The sequence below is a fragment of the Hermetia illucens genome, chromosome 1, assembly GCF_905115235.1.
Source record: "Hermetia illucens chromosome 1, iHerIll2.2.curated.20191125, whole genome shotgun sequence".
In the NCBI taxonomy this organism is placed as follows: Eukaryota; Metazoa; Arthropoda; class Insecta; order Diptera; family Stratiomyidae; genus Hermetia; species Hermetia illucens.
Window position 1 is genome coordinate 161107328 of NC_051849.1, and position 22875 is coordinate 161130202.

The window sequence follows — 22875 nt, forward strand, 5'->3', positions numbered from 1 at the left end:
AATTCCGTTTGGGATTCAGATTCTCAATGTTATGAAAATTATATAATTAAATGCCAGTAGAGTGTCCGAATGGCTCAAGCGGTTAGAGCGCTGAGCTGTCGTAGTAGAAGATCGCGGTTCAAATCTTACTGATAGCAGAGGGATTTATTATCGTGACTGGATGTGGGATACCAGTCGACTCAGCTATGAACGAGCAATCAGGGTAATAATCTTGGGCGAGCGCAATGCTGACAACATTGCGTCCTATAGTGTACTGCAGTGTATCGATACCGTCTTAAATAAAGTGCTCTAACACACTTCAAGGCCCTGATCCAATTGGATTGTTGTGCCAACGATTATTATTATTATTAAGAACGAATCTCGCTGACGTGGAGTGAAGTTCATCGACCTGCAATCTTCATTGTAAATTGAAGCTGCGCATGAGTCGGAACTTGTCTAGTGCGCATGAACGCATGCATTTAATGTATTTTGGCTACAACTGGCTTTATAAGTGATTTCGTTCGCTTTTATCGTTACTCGTGGTGCTAGTGATTTTGTATTTTTGCATTCCCGACATTACGTAGATTTACTATTGGTCTAAAGTATTAAAAGTTTACCTGAATGGTTAGGTTATCGAAAGAACTGAAACATCAGTTGTTCAAATCTCAATCCTAGAGAAGAACGTTTTCTATCCGATATTTTGTATCTTACATGAATTTGGTGCAATAGTCGAATAGTTTGTTTTTTATTGTAAGTGCTACTCAAAACAAATCAATCGTAAAAGATATAGAAAAAGAGGGGGGAGGGGGGGGTTAACAATTCAATACGGGCGAATCAACAGTTGAATTAGGGCGGCTGTCTAAGGAGGGACGGGTGACGCCACAGTTTAGTCAAGATTCTTTCTTAGATACTTTACATCGAGGGCAGAAAGGTGCCCCACGAAAATTTGTTTAGAAAACAGATTTGTTACTAAAAAAAAAATAAAATTTCATTCATGCAAATGCTTTTAAGAGCACTGTACCCAAAATATTAAAGGATTTGGAGTTTAAGGGTCACCAATCCGCTAAGAAGCTTAAGCTAACAGCTGCGATCTACACAAACCAGCTAGAGTTGGCGTCATTTTTTTGCCAAAGATATTGCCCTTATAGCCTTTCTTTGGATTGTCTTCACCTATACGGATTAAGTGGTCCGCCCACCGTAACCCATTGATCCAGATTTTATGCACAACCACACGGTCGTAGTATCACACATAAATTTCGTCATTGTATAGACTACGGAATCGTCCATTCTCATATAGGGGGCCAAAAACTCTGAACGATTCTTTTCTCTAACGCAGCTAATTTTTCTTGTGTAGAACCAAGTTTCCGAGAAATACATGAGGACTGGTAACATCAGAGATTTGGACTGGAACAGTTCTTATAAGCTGAAATAGGCTCTGCTAGCAGCCAACGACCGTGCGCGATTTTCGTCGTCGTAGCTATTACAGGTTGTGATTTTTAACCCTAGATAGGAGAAATTATCAACGGTCTCAAATTTTTAGTGTCCTATCTTTATTGTTCTCATTTGACCAGGACGGTTGCTTTTTCGGTTTTTGGGACTGACCTTGCTACCATGTGCTTCATCTCGCCTTCATTAATGTCTCGCGCCGCCTGCTTAATTTGAATGAAGATAGATTGTGTCTCCCGTGTTGTTCTTCCCATAATGACAGTATTATCAGTATAGACCAGTTGTTAGGTGGACTCGCTTTTTCCAGGGTCAAGTTAAAAAGGATCCATGGTAGAGGATTCCCCTTACTAAGCCTGTTGTTGATGGTGAAAGTCTTTAGAGTGATCCTGCTGCTTTTCTCAGTCATACCAATTTCGTTTGGATATCGAACTCTCTTATGACCGCGTACAGTTTTAATCTGGCTCTGCTATCATAGACTGCCTGGAAGTCAATGAAAAGATGGTGTAACTGATAACCATATTCCAACAGTTTTTCCATCACTTGCCGCTGCGAGAAAATCTGCTCTATTGTTGAGTTGCTTGGATTAAAGCACCTTTGGCACGAGTCGATAATATTCTGGCTGGTTGGGGCTATCGCTAGTAAGATAGTGAAGATGGTACTTCGCTGCGTGATTTCCCCTTTTTTATGTAGGGGACAGAAAATGCTTCGTTTCCATTTATCATTGGTTCGCCCTACCCCACATTGAGCGATTTGTGTAGTCGCCACCATATTTAACCATATATGTGAATAAGGTTGCCATTTACCACACCTACGTGTCACCGGTCGCGGTTAACCGAAATGTTCTCTTAGGACTTCACGAAATGCCGGCACTTCTTCTTTACTGTTCTGCGCCAAGTGTCCTTGGAGCGATCCATTAATGGCATACCCAACATCCAATATTCACCCCTCCTTAATGTGTGACCAGGTACAGATACCAGGCCTGTGCGCCAATCAAGTTCTGCATTTGTAATACTATCAGGTCAACGTGCTCCGATGATACGATGCAGATAGGTTGATGAAAGTTTGGAGCCTCCGAGTAACAGTGGGACTCACATTCCATGTGCTACTTCCATACTGCAACATAGAAAGAATACTAGCACTGAACAGTCTCAACTTGATCTTAGTGTTGCAATAACTGCATTTCTAGATTTTAGACAAGAGAGCGAGACCAGATTTAGGGCTGTTAATGCATCGGGCAACATCCAGTTTGGTGCCACCGTCGGCAGATCACACTTCCCAGATATGCAAATTTATCAAGGCCTTCGATGCTTTGCCCATTAATGTAGATAGAGAGAGTGCAATGACCCCTCAGACTGAGAGTTTTGATTTTGTTGGTGCTCATCTTTGGGCCAACTCCTAACATCTACGTGTGGTTTAGTGTCTCTGATGTGTATGGATAAGCTTTACCAACACATTTACAAGTTTGGGACCATTGAGTGTCGGTACTACCTATTAGATATGCTGTGCTCCGGACAAAGCAGCATGAACAACGTTGCCGGTAATAACAAGAAATGATATCGGTGACAGGATGCAATCCTATCAGACTCCGCTTAGGACCTCAAACTCCTCTGAGATTTTAGCTCGATGTAGCACATGCCATTTTGCCCCATCATATGTTGCTCTGATAATAGCTATTAATTCCCCCAGAATGTCCCTCCTCCGTATAATACACCAAATACACTCCCTGTTCACACGGTTGAAAGATTTCTCGAAATCGATGAAGAGCAATTGAAACGAACATCTTCCGCAGACTTTTCCAAAATGATGTGTAAAGTTTCGATGTAGTCAATGCAGGACGATTCAGAGTAGAAACCAGCCTGCTCTCTGTTTATCAAGCTTTCGAGATGCTCTTTGATGGGTTTCAAAATTATTTTAGAAATAACCTTTGCGACGGCACGATAAACGCAAGTGCTCCTCTAATTATCACACTCAAAACTAAATGATTATCCCCTTCTTCTACTCATTGGAATAGGTTTCGAATTGGTAGAAACTGCAGGTGCAACGAGAAGACAGGCATGAATCGAATTTAATAACGTTTCATTTTACAGAAAACCTTAAGAATGACGTGTCGCTATAGTTCTAAACCCAGCTACGGTTTAGCTATTCTACATACATTATGCAAAATTCGTATTCGTACACCCATTTTTTTACCTATTATTTGTTATTTTTAAGTCAAATATAACATTAAGAGATAAATAAATTGTATATTATTATAGCAAATGAAGAGGTTAATTCATGTACATAATAACAAGTATAAAATATATTTTAAACTTAATAATAAAAACAGTAATTCATATAAAACTCAAAACAAAATTCGTATTCGTACACCTACAGACTTCAAAAAATGTGCTAGAAATATAGTGTTAGTACTTCGTGGGAAATCCTTTTTGTTTTATTATTGCTCTAAGCCTATTTGGCATTGATTGAACTAATTTTTGGGTTAAGTTCGGTGAAATATTTTGCCATTCGGTCTGCAAGGCAGTTTTCAGGTCTTCTTTATTCCTAATACTGTAATTTTTTAGATTCTTCTTGAAAATAGACCATAACTTTTCTATTGGGTTAACGTCAGGACTCTGTGGAGGCGTGTTTAAACACTTTCGACAATTGTAGAGTAGCCAAAGCCGCGTGTGCAGTGCCGTATGCTTCGGATCATTGTCCTGTTGAAATATATACTTCCTACGAATTCCTAAATTTTGTGCACTCTGATGTAAATTAGTTAGTGTTGCTTCGCGTTCATTATTCCATCAATAAAATGCAAGTTTCCAACACCAGAAGCTGCAAAACATCCCCAAATCATCAACGAACCACCTCCATGCTTAAATGTAGGAAGCATGTTTTTTGGATATAGCCTCGTATTTTTTTCTCACCATATACGAACCCGTCCGTCCGACAACTTTAGATTAATTTTGCACTCGTCTGAAAAAATTACTCGTTTCCAATAACGAAAATCCTTGTTTAGATATCTTTTTGCAAAGTTTAATGACATTATTGATAAATGGCTTAGAAGCGGGAGTCCGGCTCTGTATACCGAATCTACGCAAATAATTCCGAACACTTTGGGGTGTAATTTTAATTTGGAACTGGTTTTGCAAAAGTCCTGCTAATTTCACTGCACTTATCGTGTTATCCTGTCGAACAACACGCCGAACAAAGGATTGGTGTCTCCTTGACAAAATTAATCTGTTTCCATTTCTTTTTTTCTTCTCGATTCTACCAGACGAATTGTAAATCTTTACTACAGATTGAATTGTCGAGGGACTCCTATGCATAATTTTTGCAATTTGTCTCAAGGATTTACCACCCTTGTATAGCTGTATCACTATCTTACGATCACTGTTCGAGAATTCACTACCTTTTCGACTCATTTGGAAAATTTGTTAAAGAATTAACTCTTTATTTGTAATTCCCAAAACACTTTAGCTCGAACTGTCAACCACACTTTTTCAAGAATTTACTGTTAGAATTTTACAGTGCAAAATGATTAATATCGCACAGGGATTGAGTTCAAGCCGCTAGTCGGGGTGTACGAATACGAATTTTCCTTCGATTGAATTTGGAAATTGTTCTCTTGAACAAACGGATGTAAATAAAATTTAAGATTAATGTTCTATAACAACTACATACATATTTATGTAAAAAATTGTTATATAAGATTGAACGAATTTTCTATCATTTCTCAGAAATAACCCAAAAACCCGCAAAATATAGGGTGTACGAATACGAATTTTGCATACTGTATATACATATAACATCTCTAGAATATTCTTTATAGAATTTAACGACGGTCACAATTGAACCGTCGTTGTGTAATTTTGAAAATCAATGGTTTCCCATTTCCCCCCCAATTCTGTTACTGCTGTATGTAAATTGCGCAGCAAAACTGATGTCTTCTAATATATATTTTTATAATAATAATAAAGTTTTTATATTAACATTAGAGGATGGCAAATTGACAACAAGTTATGTTGTTGCTTCCATGCTTCCATCCCTCATCAATTTGTATGGCAACAATCGAAAGCTTCTTTTCAGTGCCGTGAAATGTTGCGCAACATCCAAAATAAAAATAAAGCCAGCTGTTCGGCTTCTACGTCGTCCACGACGCTTGACAACACGCCTGGTTCGTGCCACCCCCATTCCTGTCCGATTGCGGACCATTTTCAATTTACAGTTGATTGTCGAAGGTATCAGTGGGTTCTGTCCGCGTATTATTATATTTCGAGCAAATTGTGTGGATATCTTTAATTTCGTTCTCAGTGAAAAACATTTTACACAAAATGGCGATGAAAAATTTAGCGAATTGTGCGAAGATGTTGGAGCGCGCCCAGCAAACTCGCCAATTTGGGGCGACTTCTGGAAAAACTCTTAATGGTGAGTACGCATTCAGTTTTATGCACGTATAAAGTCAATTTAGTGAAGTAGAACGCCATGTGCATTAATTGCGGAAACAGTCAATTACTGAGGGCTTGCAGTTTGCATACACACGCCGGCATTTCTGCTGCTTTTCAGTATCAATCTTTGACCTTGCGGTTTGTTGTGTTTGGGAGGAACATAATACTCTCGACGCGGAACGAATATACATAATCATCATGATGAATCCACTTTTAAAAATAATCTAGAAATATTCCTTCATAAATGGCTGTCACTCATTGTCAGGAGCGTGACGAATAACAATAGTCAAATGCGTTCACTGTCATGGACCCAAAGTTCGATATCTAATGAGGAAAATGTTGGCACAGGATACAAGGAATGTGCACGCACAGTTCATGTGCCTGGCCGAGCTGCTCGGAACCAGTTCATTACCAGAGTTAAAGTGAAAATTCGAAAAATAAAATTCCCAAAATTTTTCACAAAATTAAGGTCATGCCTTTCCATTTTTAGATCCTCGCGGTGTTTCTGTGAGGAGAAAGTTTGGAAAAGTGATGAGTTTGTTTTTCACTTCCGACAGGTAATTATGGTCGAAATGTCAATGTCTAAAGGCACGTTTGCTCTGAGTCTTCGTTACATTCTAGTAGCAATGGATCCATGTTGTTTTATGAACAATTTAGATCTGATGTAAACGACGATTTTACATTCGGATTATCACGCGATGACCTGGTTTAGTTGTTTTGGATGTAATTCTATTTTCGGATTATTGGATACTTTGATGTTTGCTATTCGTTTTTGTAACTGGAAACTATTACACTTATCTTATCGAAATCATGAACTTGTAGCCATGATAACAAAACTTAAGTAACCATCACTTAAGGGGGGGAAAAATCCTATTGTATACGTAACAAGTTCCAAGCTAAATTCTGTCAGCTGGGCAAGGCCGGCTTTGATGGCTACATGTATTAGTAGAATAAAATATTTTTTTTCCATGTATACGCTTCTCCATGATCTGCTTAGTATTTCTTCCCAGAGGCAATCTATTAACACAACTCTTTTCGTCCTTCATCCACCTTTCTTTCGGTACGACGAAGGATATTTTGCTTTTTCCGTAAATCGTTTTTAGCGGGAAATTTTCTTGTGAGCCCCAGGATAACAAGTCATGAAACTGGAAGCTGGATGCTTCAGGTATGAAAGGTTTTTTATTTCTTTATGTAAGGAACTTCGAATGCATGACAGTTCCCCGTGTATATAGTTAAAGATTCTATTGCGCACTACTTTGATATAAAACTTGGCAGTATTATGCGCGATACTATCCTCTATCATCCTCATCAACGACGCAACAACCGGTATCCTGTCTAGGCCTGCCTTAATAAGGAACTCCAGACACTCCTGTTTTGCACCGAGGTCTACCAATTCGATATCCCTAAAAGCTGTCTGTCGTCCTGACCTAAGCCATCGTTCCATCTCATTCAGAGTCTGCCTCGTCTTTTTTTCTACCATTTCCACAACCAGACGGTCATGGTATCGCTCATAGTTTTCGTCGTTTTGTAGGCTACGGAATCGTCCATTCTCATGTAGGGGGCCAAAAATTCTTCAGAGGATTCTTCTCTTGAATGCGGCCAAGAGTTTGCAGTTTTTTTTGCTAAGAACCCAAGTCTCCGAGGAATACATGGGGACTGGCAAGATCATAGTCTTGTAAAGTGACAGCTTTGACCCTATGATGAGACGTTTCGAGCGAAACAGTTTTTGTAAGCTGACATAGGCTCTGTTGGTAGCTAACAATCGTGCGCGGATTTCATCGTCATAGCTGTTATCGGTTGTGCTTCTCGACCCTAGATAAGAGAAATTTTCAACGGTCTCAAAGTTGTAGTCTCCTATCTTCATTGTTTTCGTTTGACCAGTGCGATTCGATTTTTTTCGTTCTTTTGGTTTTGGCGCTGACGTTGCCACCATGTACTTTGTCTTGTGCAGCCCAAGATCTCGCGCCCCAGCTCGATTTAGATGAAGGTAGACTGTACATCTCGGGTTGTTCTTCCCATGATGTCAATATCGTCAGCGTAGGCCAGTAGCTGGGTGGACTTGGAAAGGATGGTGCCTCTCGCATTTACATCGGCATTGCGAATCACTTTCTCCAGGGCCAGGTTGAAGAGGATGCATGATGGGGCATCCCTTGTCTTAGACCGTTGTTGATGTTGAATGGTATCGAGGGTGATCCTGCTGCTTTTATTTGGCCTCGCACATTGGTCAGGGTTAGCCTAGTCAGTCTTATCAATTTCGTTGGGATACCGAATTCTCTCATGGCCGTGTACAGTTTTACCCTGGCTATGCTGTCATAGGCGGCTTTAAAGTCGATGAAAAGATGGTGCAACTGATATCCATATTCCAACAGTTTTTCCAACGCTTGCGTAGAGAGAAAATCTGATCTGTTGCTGATTTGCCTGGAGTATGAGCCAACGACGTTCTGAGCCTATAGGACTATCCCCCCCAGCAAGATAGCGGAGAATATCTTATAGATTTTATGTATGAGACAAAGAATGCCTCTTTGCCAGTCGTCAGGCATTGATTCGCTGTCCCATACTTTGAGCATCAGTTGATGAACCGCTTGGTGTAATTGGTCGTCTCCATATTTAATCAATTCGGTTCTAATTCCATCGCCTCCTGGCGACTTATGGTTTTTAAGCGCATGAATTGCACGGACTGTTTTTGTTGTGCTTGGTGATGGTAGCATTTATCCGTCGTCTTCAGTTGGCGGCACCTCCAACTCGCCGATATTTTAGTTGGTGAGCAGTTCATCAAAATACTTAAGCCATCGCTTCAATATGTCCATTCTGTCCGAAATCAGATTTCCCTCTTTGTCTCGGCAGGATAAGCATCAAGGTGTATAAGGTTTCATCCTGCTGACTTGTTGGTAAAACTTGCACGCCTGGTGCGGTTGCTCCCTGTACTTTTCTAGTTCATAGACTTGTTGGTTCTCCCAGGCTTCCTTTTTCCGTCTGTGAAGTTGCTTCTCCGCTCGACGGAGTTCATGATAAGACTCTGCGCGTGCTCGCGTTCTTTGAGAATGCATCATTACTCGGTATGCGGCATTCTTCGTCAACCCACCCGTTCCGACTTTTCTTGCGGTTGGGGCCAAGTATTTTTGTGGCCGTATCAATGATAACGTTTTTCCGGTGGTTGTGAAGATCATTCATTATGTTTCATCTCCAGGATCTCTGGTGATTACGGTTATTGCGGCATCCATTTCGCCCTTATAGGTGTTGCGGAGAACTGTGTTGTGAATGGCTTGAGTATTCACTCTCACCTGATTGTCAGAGGGGATTGTAGGTGGTGTCGTAATTCGAGCTCGGAGCACCATGCCGCTGGTGGAGGTGTTCAATTAGCACATGGTCAATTTGATTGAAAGTGGTCCCGTCTGGAGAAGCCCATATATGTTTGTAATCCGCTTTCCGCGCAAACCAGGCACTTCCAAAAACCATTTCGTGTAATACTGCTAACTGAATAATCCACAGTCTTTTATCATTGGTATCCCTATGTAAGCTATGGGAGCCGTCGTATTGCCTGAATATGAGCTCCTTCCCTAATTGACTGTTGAAATCTTCAAGTATGATTTTGATATCATACTTAGGACAGGTTTCGGGGGTTCGCTCAACTGTCTCGTAGAAGGTATCCTTCTCCGACTCTGCAGTCTCCTCTGTACGGGCGTGAATATTTATGAGGCTTACATTTCTAAATTTGCCTCGCAAACGCAGAGTGCATAGCCTTTCGCTTATATTTTCAAAGCCGATAACAGCAGGTTTCATTTTTGACTAAGAAATAGACACTATATTGTGTAGCGGCTCTTCTCCAGGAAACCGGTGCCTGTCCATCGTATTTCTTGCAACGCTGTTACATTAGCCTTATATTGGGACAGGGTATTGGCTAGTTCCTCAGCAGCATTTGGTCTGCACAGGGAGCCCACGTTCCATGAGAAAATGCGGAAATCGTTAATCCGTTGTTGTTGCCGGGTTCGTCGTTTTGGAATCCATCCGGTCCAAGGCTCCTTCCGTGGTTTCGTAATATCGGTTTTCCGCGTAGGGTTGTCAGCCCTACGCAACCCCCAACATGGAGGACCAGTTGGTACATTTTGGCTCGTTTTTAGGCGCGAGAGATGCGCCTTCATTCTTTTCCGTCTGCAGTTTTTCATGAAGTGGTGGAGATAGGGTTTCTACTGCAAAATTTAGTACCCATAGCAGGTTTTCAGTCAATTTCAAAAAGTTGATATACTATTAGTAAGTTTATTTGAGCAAATGTAATGGGGCATATTTTGAGGCCTAGTTTTCATATAAGCGAATTACCCTCATTTTTTTCAAATTTTTGGGCTGGAAGTTTCCGAAAATGAGTGCTGCCTCACTTTAAGGTGCACGTTTTGACTTCTTATTCACACATTTTACAATTTTTGCCAAACCTAATATCAGTTTTGGAAAATACTAATTTGAAAACATGACTATATTCCGTGAAAAAAAATTTACATCCCCTTTTGCATGGGGAGTCCACTTTTAGTCTCCATTTAAATTTATGTTACTGAATGTGTGACATTTCATAGTTCTCATATTTCCACCAAATTTTGTTTGGATCGGGCACATCGTTTTGGAGAAAAGTGCGTGTAATAGAAAGACAGTTAATCCATTTAAAGAAGGTTTTGTTTTACACCAAACATTAAAAAGGAGTTAGAAATTCGAACTGATGAGTTTTCTATTCTCCCAGAAAGTAATATAAAATTCTTTTGCTGTTATTCCCCGTAATTTTCATTTTATAGCATTAAATGATCCACCTTACAAAAATATCGCATATATTCACCCAACTACAGATTGATGATTGGTTGGAATAGGTTCCTTAAAAATAGCCTCTTTTACCACTGCCTGTAAATGTTCGATTGGATTATAAATGGGTGAGTGCCTGTACTGCTATACCGCCGTATGACAGCAAGTTTCATCGTGCAAAGGAACGGGAGATATTCCTTTCGGATGTTGGTATTAATTGTTGGGGCACTTCCCGTAAATCGGCAATAGTTTCTTTTCCTACAGTACTCGTACAGTTTTCATGAATGATCCTAAGTTCACATTCACCATATTCTGACTGGTGACTGGTTGAGGATTTTAATGGTAGTCCTGGTTCCAAGTGCAACTTGATTCTTGACTATATTTTCTTATCGGCTGGTTGTAGCATATGTTGTCTTCATATTATTTGTGTTCTTGGATACATCCCGGAATTTACTGAATCCACAAAGGAACAGCCTTTGAAACACCGAACTGTCGATTGATGGAAGCAATGCTATCGTTCACTTGAGATATTCCCTGACGATTCCCTGATTATACGATATTATCAATTCGATGAAAATCAAAATGAGTGTCTCGTTGGTGGACCCTGGGTCTTATAGCTCAGTCTTAAGAACTTACCAGGCACACGGGACCAATGATCTATCATAAACCGAATGCATAGATTTATTTACCTAAACGTACAGTTAACTAGTTCAACTGAAAAGTGGTACAAGAAGTAGTTCTTATTCACCCTGTATAAAGCTGTGATGTGGTTGACGCACTATGCTTCATATAGGGGTTTTTAGGAATCATATACATAAGGCTGCCACCTCTAGAAGAAAAGCTGATGTCATCGTATGTCCTAAATGGAGAAGAATTGTTGCCTATAAAAAGCGCATGTGTGAACACTGCTGATCCGAAAGTTGATATTTCTTGCGCTTCTAAATGCGAAAATGTATGGGGAAATGTAATGGAATTTTTCATTTTAACTTTACTAGATTTTTTTTTGCGAATATGCATATTTTGGCTGCTCCTCCTCATGATAAATTTGACCAGCCCCGAACATTCGTTTCCTTGGTCTTTGTTAAAAAGGTCTTTTTAGGTTTGATAAATTTTCATACTTTCAATTACGTCTAATTTCCTTATATCCGTTATGTGGATTACTAATTTTACATTCTTCTTGAAAATGGTATGGTTTGCTATGACGGTGTGCTCTGTTTATTTTCAAGCCTGTCTGGTTCCTTCAGGAGCCTCAACTTTCTTCAATTTCTTCATGTTTCAACAGCTTTCGTTCCAGCGAAAGGAAGATTCGATTAACCTCAAATGCTATTCTCCTTTTGGACTGATCAAGAGTAAACTTGGTCAGTGCTTGTTGTTGAAAAGTGCTCTTTCATTTGTCATTGAGACTCCTAATAGTTTGTCGGAGCACTCGTTCACAATTCACTTTGAAAATAAGGGAAGGGTTAGCATGTTCTTCCTCTTCCATCTCAAGGGTAATTCTGTATTTTGATGTATTATGTTGAGATTTGGACGTGGATGTGTTTTCAAAGTTTCCTTTTCTATAATGTCATAAAAGTCATCCACATATCTCCCCCAAACCTTAGCATTCTACCGGTCGAACTAGTGAATTTGGTAATGAAAGTCATACCCATTGAGCTAGGAGATTTGAAAAGATACTGAAAATATTTTTTGGCTAACATAAAGGTGGCTGAAAGTATAGAAATTTGTGGGCTAACGACTGGTAAATTTCGAAATTCTCTTGTCATCGAAATGGTAGTAGCACCTCGGGGCACCGTAGAGTTCTGTTATAGAGGAAAAAGTAGTTTCCTATGAGCAACTATATGTACTTCAGGAGAGACTTCCTAAAGGTGACATTGTGATCGTCATGGTTGATCTTAATGGTAGGGTGGGATTTGACAATACCATGCTCGGGCATGTGACGGAAAAATATGTTCACGGTGACCGTACCGCATTGGGTCGCCATCAAGTTAATTGTATATCTAATGCGCGACGCGCTTGAGCTCCATTGCCATGACGAGAAATGGAGCGTAGGTCGTGACAAAGATTTTCTGTCTGTCTTCATTGCGTTGGCCAGGGAAGCATAAACTAAATAATAACGATATTGCTATGCTTTTCATCCTCCATATATGGCTTTTTCGTCCTTCACGTCTGCTCATTTAGCCTATATTGGTGGGATAAATGCGCAAACCATTATTGGTTGGAAGTTCATATCCAGTGACATTGCTTTCTATTATAGCGTGTTTAGAAAGAAAGGTTGATTTTTCAATAATGACGAACAAACGACTTTGTTTTTCACCAATCGATAATTTGAGGATCAGTTGTCCTCTACTCAATTAGTCTTAGTCTGAAATTGAGACTTTCATTGATTATCGGAAAAAATAGTTTTTTTCTAACTATAACTAAGCCGCTCAAAACGACACACAATAGTAGAATCATAAGCGTGTTTTTCATATAATGCACTTTGGATCTTCCTCATGGACAATTGCATTGGCAAAATTTCAAGTCCTATTTTTATTCTAATAATCACTCTTGTCACAAATTTCATTTGGATTTCGTCCAAGGTTATGAAATCATTATGGAGACATGTTTTTCTGAAAACTTGTTAAATGAAGCCTTTGAATCTATTTGTAAAAAATAAAATAATTTCATCAGCCATTTTACTTAAAATTCTTAAAAATAACATGCAGAGGTTAAAGTATATCGAATTCATTAGAAGCTGCAACTGGTATCGTGGAGACTTTTCATGCATGGTTTACGTGATCATAACCGCACTTGTAAGGTATTTCCACAGGTAACTTATACAAATCAATAAATTATCAGGGTTGCCCGGGGTCCGATCAAATGCACTCAGTAGAATAGGAACGGCAGATTTCTCATTCTCGATGGCAAATGATTTGGGAAATAGAAGAAACCTTTCATCGCGATCTTAGGCCCTATTACACTTGAAGGTGTCCCACGGAATGAGGTAGCGGGCCATTTTAACAAAAGAGTACAGGCTATAGATAAAATTTCGTTCATCAATGCCCTTATGTAAATTATGGTTGACATATTTGATGGTCTGCTCACACAAGTACTTTGTGTCCCTTCTGTGGTTGCTATTGTTCTTTTGTGATCTTAAGGACTTTCCCAAACGAGTGAAAAAAGGGAAAAATATTAATATCCTGAGAGAAGTAAAGATTTAGAATTTAATAATTGGAGATATACTTGCATGATCCCCGCCTTTCTAAAAATTGTAGCTAAATAAGCGGGATTCCGTTCAGGATTTGCCGGCACCACCGATACCACTTCTTATCCTGTTTTCAGTAAGTTCCCCTTTCCGAATAAATAAAACTAAGCATATTAATAAAAAGCGTTTTTCTTATCATTTTCATTATTGTGACTAAACTAACTTATTCTAGAATGAATACGCTCTGGAATTATGGAATATGAGGGCCTGCCAGATGGAAGATTTCTCATTCCTAAAAAAAGGCGGGAAATAAACGGAGGACACTGGCTGAACTCAATCATTAAGGCGGCCAGTTTTTTTGTGCCCAAAGTGTTGAGTCAACGTAACAGAATAATTTAAGGGGCGGATGCGGTATATATCAAGTGGCAGCCGTACTATTGCTGCTATGTTATATCCTAAGATCAAAAAGTATCAGGAGTTTCTAAATAAAAGAAAAACGACTTAATTTTCCGGCAATTTTTTTTTATCTCCTTCAAGGTCTTTCGATTTTGGCCCGTCTTCGAAGCGCCCTCGGACAATTGTTGACCGCCGTTTCACTTCAGAAATCATGTTTTCAGCAACCGTCTTTCGATGTTGTTTTTGCATGAAATTCAGGTTTCTTGGAAACTATCCTGAATGCGATACATCTAACACGTAAAATTTGTACCACAATGTGCTGCGCGGTTCCATATGCAATGCCAAGTTCACTAGCAGTCTCTTCGCTGGTATGATGATTTTTCAGCAGCTCTTTTCACTTTCTCGATATTTTCGTCGGGGCTTGATGTAGACGGGAGTTAGGAAAGAGGAGAAAGAGAGTGCGGCCACTTATAAACTCTTTATATCATTCGTATGCCCGAGTTTTCGACAGATCAGGTTTTTTACAATATTTACAATGCATCAGCACATGAAATTGCATTAGCAACAAAAAGTTTGTAACAAACTCTTTTCTCAACAATACGTTGCCAAGGTATCTTCGTCTGAGGAGTGCAGGGCCATCTCTTCCACTTTCTCACATTAGCTGCATATGGCTCAGGCCACCATTCTGATTTTTTCCATGTGGTAGTTTAAGGAGCAATGTCTTATTAAAAACCCTACTAGGAATTTCATATCCTACTTCTTAAGCGACAACAAAAATGCGGCCCCGGGTTCCTTCACCAAGATTTTCGCCTGCCGGCTGCATAAATCCTTGCAATTCCCCCCTTCAAAGTAGATTTGACAGTAGATGGCTGGATACCAAAAGCTGGTTTTAACCCCCTCATTGTGGATTCAGAATTGTGGCGAGCCAGTCTGTCCACTCCCTCATTAGCAGCGATGTTTGAGTGCCCCGACACCCAAATCAGGAATGTTTCGTTCAGTCGGCACCTGATGAGAACTACACACCAATTGGCTTGATATGTCGTTGCTGTTTAGTGCCGATGATACTGCCCGACTGTCGGAACAGATTCGAATGGTGCGACCCCTCCACTTTTCCAGGAGCCAAAACAAAGTGTCCATAACTAGAAGCCATAACAGGAGGAAGAACCCCTGCGGGCAACCCTTAGACACCCTGCTTCAATAGACTTCTTTCTGACCAATATGTGGATCTTTCTTCACTCTGGCGTGTGAAGGATGATTAACAGCGGATCGATTCCATGCTGTTTTGCCACGTTACAAACTGCCGCGGATGAGGCATAATTGAAGGCGCCTTCGATGTCCGTGAATGGGCCTAAGGCGTACCGGACATTGCAGTCTCAATTTTTGCCGTTAGGTCATGAAGTGTCTGCCTTCGTGGATTTACCTTTCTGGTAGGCATGTTGCCTACAGTGAAGTGGCCCCCTAGGGATATAGATATCCCTTATGAACTAATGTACCAGTCTTTCCAGTCGTTTTTACAGAAAGGAAGTTAGACTGGTCGGTCCGAAGGCTTTTGCGTCCGTGTAGGTGAGTCTCCCTGGTTTGGAAATAAATATTACTTTCACATTACGTCAGCTAGTTGTGAATGTGTTTAAATTACAAATTCTTGATCCTTTTTGATCATGGGATGTGTTCAAACTTATTGCACTTGCAAGGTTCTGGGATGCATTGCTCTAGAAGTATATTGCTCATTGCTCATGGGAAACATTGTCATAGTCCTTTAGTTTCTATATTGTTTTTTATTGGAAAAGAGCACGAAACTTATACCACATTAGATAATTTTGATTGTAAAAATATACAAAATAGAAACATTCGCAAACCACTTTCATTTATTAATAATTTAGTTTTCCATTTAAGTTGGTCTATTCAAAAACATGAATTACTCAGCTATTTCTCAAGCACCAAGATAGATTCTACTAGGAAAAGAGAGGAAATAACTTCTCTAATAGATCGAATAACTTTAATTCACGAGTGTGGTTATAAAATAGAATTAAAAACCATAAAACAATATAAAAATTAATACAACGTTTCAAACTTTGATTTAAGTGAGTGTTACTCTCCGCGGTTGGAGACAGAAGAGACCGGCTTATTTCCATGCGGTCCTTTCTGTCTAAACCAACGGCACTTTCTCACCGCTAATTCTCCACTCCCGTGGCGAGTTCTAAATGAGTGGTGAGTTCTAAAGTGAGTGGAGAGTTCCGCGCCATCTACCCGTCCGCATCGGCAACATTTGAAATAAATTTCGAATGCTGCGGATCCTGCCGCGCCACAGTCCGATATCAATAGAACTAATTAGGGTGTTTTTTGCTAACATGGTCATAGTTTACCCCTAAACCGTCAGTTCTGCTGCCTATTTAACTATTCTATACTTTCTTGGAAAAACAAACGACCCTTCTTACTATAGTAAAACGTGGAGCTTTTCTCATAAAACTCAGGAAGAAGATAGGTGACAACTAGCTAAGTTTACGAGTATTTCTGTTCTCATTAGTGAATACTATTTTCATGGTTGTATTCCGGTTACTTCTTACTTCCTTTTCTGAGTTCATAGCTATTTTATCGAAATGGAGAGAATTTGCGGAGACGCAACTGGAGACCATTCCTTTATTTTGGATCATGATCAATGAATTTATTCAGGAGTTTGAAAATACAAGTTCATTCATCGAAATCGAATTGCCCCCTTCAAAACAATTCGGTTCAAGTGTAGAGAAAGAAATCATAGAGACCCAAACCAGATGAGTTCGCAGAACATTATGGTATTGTGCTACGATGCGTTATCGTGATGAATAATCCACGAGTTATTTGCTTCCTTGATGAATGGAACAAAAAAAAACAATTTAAATTGAGTTGACAGGGGCGCCACAAGGTATTAATTCCGAGAAATTTTCATCAAAGTAGTATTGTCAATCAACCATATTGTAATATAATTGATTTCGAAATTTGGATTTCTCCAAAATTTGACCTCCATGTTGCATTTGGCACAACAGTCATGTGATTCATTGGGATACCCTTTCTATGAATATCACGACACGTGCTACTCTTTGTACTCGATATTCTTGCTCTTTTTCGAGAGCTTAGCAATCTATTTTTCGACTCATATATCGGCGGATGCCACAAGTTTCAAGAAATTTCAGACGTTACCTGCAATAATTTTAAGGGAAACCTGAGATTACGTTGCCCCAAAAAGTTCCTAATCGGATATTGTTATAGGTGGCGAACTTTTGCAAAATGAACCGAGTAGATTCCAGCGATGTAGTGCTCACTATAATGTTTTATCGTACACTTTAACAATATAGAAATGAAGTGCTCTAACATGCTTCAGGACCTATTAGACTGTTGGGCCAATGACTATCATCATTATTAATGATATGGTTAAAATTCGTCTATCGTCGCAACGATGAGGACTTGGAGAAGTTACTACTAAGTGAGAAAACAAAAAGACATTTGTCATTGTCGAGTTTGAATCATGAATGTTATGTTACTTCAAGAAGTTAGCCATACATATTTACTAAGGAATGGTCGGAATTGCGTTTTAAGACACTGTCCTAACCCTCTAATGTTCTTAGTCACAGAAAAAAAATTTTACACCATAGCAATAGGAAATCTAATTCTGGGCTTCTTCCAGACTGTGTGGATAATATAAGACATTTTCAAAAATTTATATCCTGTGCATTTAATTAGAGCATTCATTTTTCTGGCTTTATATTATACAATTTTATTGTCATATAGCGGAAAATATATATCATTTATATTTATTTTCAGAAGCTGGTGTCAAACTATCCACTAACAAACTCCACATCACTGCACAAAAATCATACCCAGTAGCGGCAGCCTTGCCGCTTCCAGCTAATATTGACCCTGCAGAGACAACTCGTTTTTCGCCACAAAGGAATCGTGATATTTCCGCTCATGCTATCTTGACACATCAGTCCCATGCAACCATTGAAAAACCACTAGATATCACCGTCGATAATTCACCAACAGTAACAGATCCACATGTTGAATCGTATGATTGTCGTGGAGCGGTAAATTTGAACTCATCCATGCAAAGCAATGTACCAAGTCCATTTGGTGGTATGCACAAATTCACACACTTAAATATGCCTGGTGGACAATGGAGTCAGGACAGCAAATTCATGTCACACAATTTACAAAGCTCACATTATACCAATCTTCGACGTGAAGCCCGTGCTGGATGGTCGGATTATGATGAAAATGCAACATTCATTAAACCAGGTATGCAAGCTGTACAGAGTCTAGGAGTATTGATGCCTAATTCAATTATTTTGAGTCGCAATCAATTTCATCGTTTGCATGAACTAACACGAAAGTTTTCTACTTCTGGATTTGCTTGTAAGAAAATTGATAGCCATGAAAGCAGTGCTAGTGGACAGAACAAGGTGTCCAGCGATCCTGCTAATCCTGGAACACAGCCAGGACAGGTAGAATCTAAACAAGACACCATCAAAATGACGGGGAAGGAAAAGATAAAACGAGCGATTAAAGAGTACGGAGCAACTGTTATTGTTTTTCACGTCGGCATATCGTTGCTATCACTTGGAGCGTGTTATGTTCTTGTTTCTAGGTACGTTTTTTATTTTTATTATTTTGTTTTGTACAGTGATGCGGTCGAGATTGCACCATCCCTGGCACGCTTCTTTATTATGGAATCGATTCCTAATACCTCCGATGGTTGATATCGTTACAACTTTATGAGAAATTTTGGTTGTGTCGGCATAAAAATTGTTTCAAACTGACTTTAGCTATTAATGTTGATAACAAATGGTGAATAAAGTCAGCTATAATAATAAAGACCATACCCTGCGGTGGGCGATTTCTAAATTGTTTGCGTTGCATATAGAAAAGATTTCTGGTTTTTTGGGAAGGTCCTTAAGTGATACTATAAATCCCTAAATTATTACCCTCAGTCATTCAGCGGTTTGATTCACATTTTATCGTTATAAAATCTGAACGGATGGTGTAATCAATATGCATTCCTTAGAAAAAATCAAGCTTTCAATTATATGGAAATATTGCAAGACCTTTGGGGAAACGGATTGAAAGCCCTGCATTTATGTTGTACCGTCTCTTTGAATATTCGCTATTTTACCTGGGAATGGAGAAACAAAATTAATATTCACCTGCGCCCTGCACTTTTCTTGGGTAACTATGGAATGATGCCTTTGTTTGGAAAATATGTTTTGTTTTTCGATTTTAAGATTATAATTTCTTCACTTTGTTTACTTATAATATTTCATCCTGTTTCGATTTCACATGTTTCATTGACTCTTACCATTGAACATTACCTGGTCGATGCTTCACTAACTCTTACCATTGTAAATACTTGGCTAATAACGCTTGAACCGATTGGCATGTGTTGCACCTATTTTAACGCTAAATGGGCGCGGATCTGGGTTTACACTTCTCTTTCTTCTTCTTTGCAGAGGAGTAGATGTTGCATCGTTTTTAAAGACGATACCATGGTTGGGAGAAGGATCAACAGTAAATGTAGCTGATGCTAGCACATTCGTAGTCGCGTATGCGATCCATAAAGTATTCGCACCGGTTAGAATAAGTGTTACATTAGCATCAGCACCACTAATTGTTAGATATTTGAGATCTAAAGGTATATTGAAAGTGAAAACAGTTTGAACGTTTAGAATCACTTGTTGACATGCAGGAATAGGATTTAGATGTTAGGCTGTATTTTTTGTTGGGTATGTATGTATATATGTTTTAAATTTTCAATTGCTTTTAGTCACATATGAGATGTAAACAGGTCATTTATCGAGTAAATGTTTTTTTTAATAATAAGTTGTTTTTAATTCGAACAAAAGATTAGTCGGTGAAAAAGTTCAAAATTTTATTAATGAGGTCTTATCTCATGCAATTCATCGCGAACCGATTGAAATAAAGTCTTAACTTCGAACAGCAGTAAAGACCAAATTTTTCAATATAAATAGTCATAAATGTGTCTGTGACGTAGGTACATAATATTGTGAAAAACTAGTAACTTTTTACAATTAATATTTTATAGCTTCGCCCCCATTTTTTCGAACCTCTTTTATGCGATCAGGTATACTATGAATACCATTTTAAGGTTTTGTGTGAAACAAAACATTAGAATCGATTCAATGTCTTTCTGTCTGTCACGAAATTCGGTGAGAACATGTGGTCTGTGGATCCCTTTATATACAGCAAGTGGCGTCCTTTTATGTTGGGTTTAAGGGACAGACTATGGTTATGTAGGGTATAAAATCAGAAGGCTCCATTAGTACTTTTCAAAATTGATCTTATTTCTGACATTGGATGAAACATTGGGGCGTGAGGGCTCAAAATGTATGCCGTGAGATGTATAACAGGTCTCGTTCTCAGACCCTTGCCAACCGAAAAATTTGAAAGAATCCACAAGGGGGTACCTATCCAAAATCTAAGCCTCAAAATACGTCCCATTACGATAGTTGCTCAAATAAAGTTAATATAATAATAGCATGTTACCATAATTTAGAAATTTGCCATGGAACCTCCCCCTTAAGTATAATGTTTTCTTGGGAAGTTTGAAAAAAAAATCTAACTATTATTAACAAAGGTACAATTTTGTCCTTTACGTGAATTTATCGCAATAGGAGACGTGATGATATAAAGTGAACTCATATTAAGGGCGGATATTTCAAGGAATGTTTTGAATTTTTAGAAAAGCGTCCAGCTTTCGGTATTCCGACTTGTTTATCATTACTTCATTGTATCGTGTTTTGCTTTAAATTTGTAAGCATGACGTTTCTGCGCCAATGTACTTACTGTTTCAGATATTCCTAACAATTGATGACACGCATCAAAAAAGCGACATTTTAACGACAGAGTCTCTTACGTCATTCAAAGTAGGCTGGCAGGTTGCAGTAGTTACTAGTTGTTAGCTTCGGGACTTCATTCAGCTACATGCACCTTAAGAATTGTTCAAAGTATGTATTTATTGAGCTCGATGCTACCGTTAGCAATATCATGTTCTATTGTGCTTATACAAAGTCTTACCTTCAGTTCAACCTCGTCAGGAATCCAGAAATTGAGGGAGCTGGGTTGAATCAGAAGAATGTGTGGCGAATATATTAAGGTCTTCTACATCGATGGCTTGAAAGTAAAACAGGGTTCTTTAGCAGGATAAAAGCGGGATGTGGAACAATATAAAAGATTCTTTTAAGCTGGGATGTATTCGATTCTGAGGGCAGTAACCTAAGTGATTGATGAACGATTAGAGGGCCTGATCATCGTTTAGGTGTGTAGAAATCGTTTAAAGTCTATATTTAGGTTTAATATACTGGCACTACTCTGGGTACCCGGTCATTGTTGCGTAGAGGGGAAAGGGATCATACAGTGGCGGTAAAAAATAGCAGTACGAAATTTAAATTTTTATGAACTTGTCTGTTGTTAAATGTTACTTCCAGGGAAGTGGCAATGTGATTATAATTTACGACAATATAACAGAACGTTTGTCAAAATTAATTTTTGTTATAAAGTAGTAATTCAGTGTGATAAAAATAATCGCAGTGGTGAGTTGCTTCACATTTGTTACTGTTACTTTTCCTTATAATAGACCGACTTTATAACCATGTACAGTAAGCTTGATCATTTTTGACAATAGAGAAAAGAGAATTTTTGCTTGAAAAAGTGGAACGTAGTCCACATTGTACTCTCGAGAGACGGAATTTGATGTGAAAGCTGATCAAGGATGTTTTATATTCAAGGTCTTCTTTCCTGTTCAGCTAAAGTAATTGCAATTGTAATCAAATATGTCGCTTAGGAACGTTAAATATATCGTCAAGTTTTCGAACTTCGTGACTGCATGCAATTTATATAAAAGAGAGAACATCTATTGAAACAGTTCGGAACAGATTAAAGGATCATCATTTCAACGACCGAAGTCTAAGAAACGAGCCAATTTTTAAAAGCAACACATATTACAAAAAGAATTTGATAAGCAAAACAATAGGAATAGCCCCTTTCAAAATGGATAAATATTTTACCGACGGACAAGTTAAATCGTTCTGCTTGGTCTCAAAGGAGGTCCGCCGAATTGTGAATACGGTTCTCGCTTGACAACGATAACGATTAAACGCGGAGGAGGGGTCCATATGATATGGACCTGTTTTTCCTACAATGGTGTTGGTCCAATATACCGTATCAAGAGCACCGTCGATCAAAATGTCTATGCAGATATTTTGCAAGAAGTTATCCTCCCATATGCTCAGAAACCATTGACTCAAAACATACGAGTTGAAAAACTGAAAAATGGTGTTAGGACAATTGCTATACTGAAGTGGCCTGCTAAATCGCTTGATCTCAATGCAATAGAAAATTTTTAGACGGACGTCAAAAAGGCTGCTTGAAGTCAAAAATCAAAAACTAGCGATATTTTGACTGTAGTAGAACGTTCCTGGAAGGCGATCCCTGTTGAAAGGTGTCAAAGGCTTTTTTACTGCAAAGAACTTATTGAGCTCCATGGAAGCACAACCGAATATTGAACTTTTCTTTTTTAATATTTTATACCCAAACATTATTTCGTTTTGGTTTATTGTTAAACGAAATATTGAACTTTATTTTCCCGTTACACTTTTCCTCCTACTATAGTTTTGAACG

At 38.9% G+C, this 22875-nt stretch overlaps 1 protein-coding gene across 2 annotated transcripts; it reads left to right on the forward strand.

Moving 5' to 3' along the window:
* The first annotated feature begins 5582 nt into the window (after window positions 1-5582).
* LOC119661271 lies at window positions 5583-20055 on the forward strand. Of its 2 annotated transcripts, none has more exons than XM_038070533.1 (3): window positions 5583-5832; window positions 18010-18829; window positions 19689-20055. In XM_038070533.1, exons 1-3 carry the CDS (start codon window positions 5739-5741, stop codon window positions 19894-19896), a joined length of 1122 nt encoding a protein of 373 aa, XP_037926461.1. In that variant the 5' UTR covers window positions 5583-5738; the 3' UTR covers window positions 19897-20055. The 2 variants fall into 2 exon arrangements, with proteins under 2 accessions (XP_037926461.1, XP_037926460.1); XM_038070532.1 differs by having other exon boundaries at window positions 5588-5832; window positions 18007-18829.
* The last annotated feature ends 2820 nt before the right edge of the window (window positions 20056-22875 follow it).

Excerpts from the sequence above, each read along its gene's own strand:
- LOC119661271 (XM_038070532.1), top strand. The coding sequence starts at position 5,739 with ATGGCGATGAAAAATTTAGCGAATTGTGCGAAGATGTTGGAGCGCGCC. Across the intron at positions 5,833-18,006 it reads TTCTGGAAAAACTCTTAATG|AAGCTGGTGTCAAACTATCC; the intron begins GTGAGTACGCAT and ends ATTTATTTTCAG. Across the intron at positions 18,830-19,688 it reads TGTTATGTTCTTGTTTCTAG|AGGAGTAGATGTTGCATCGT; the intron begins GTACGTTTTTTA and ends TCTTCTTTGCAG.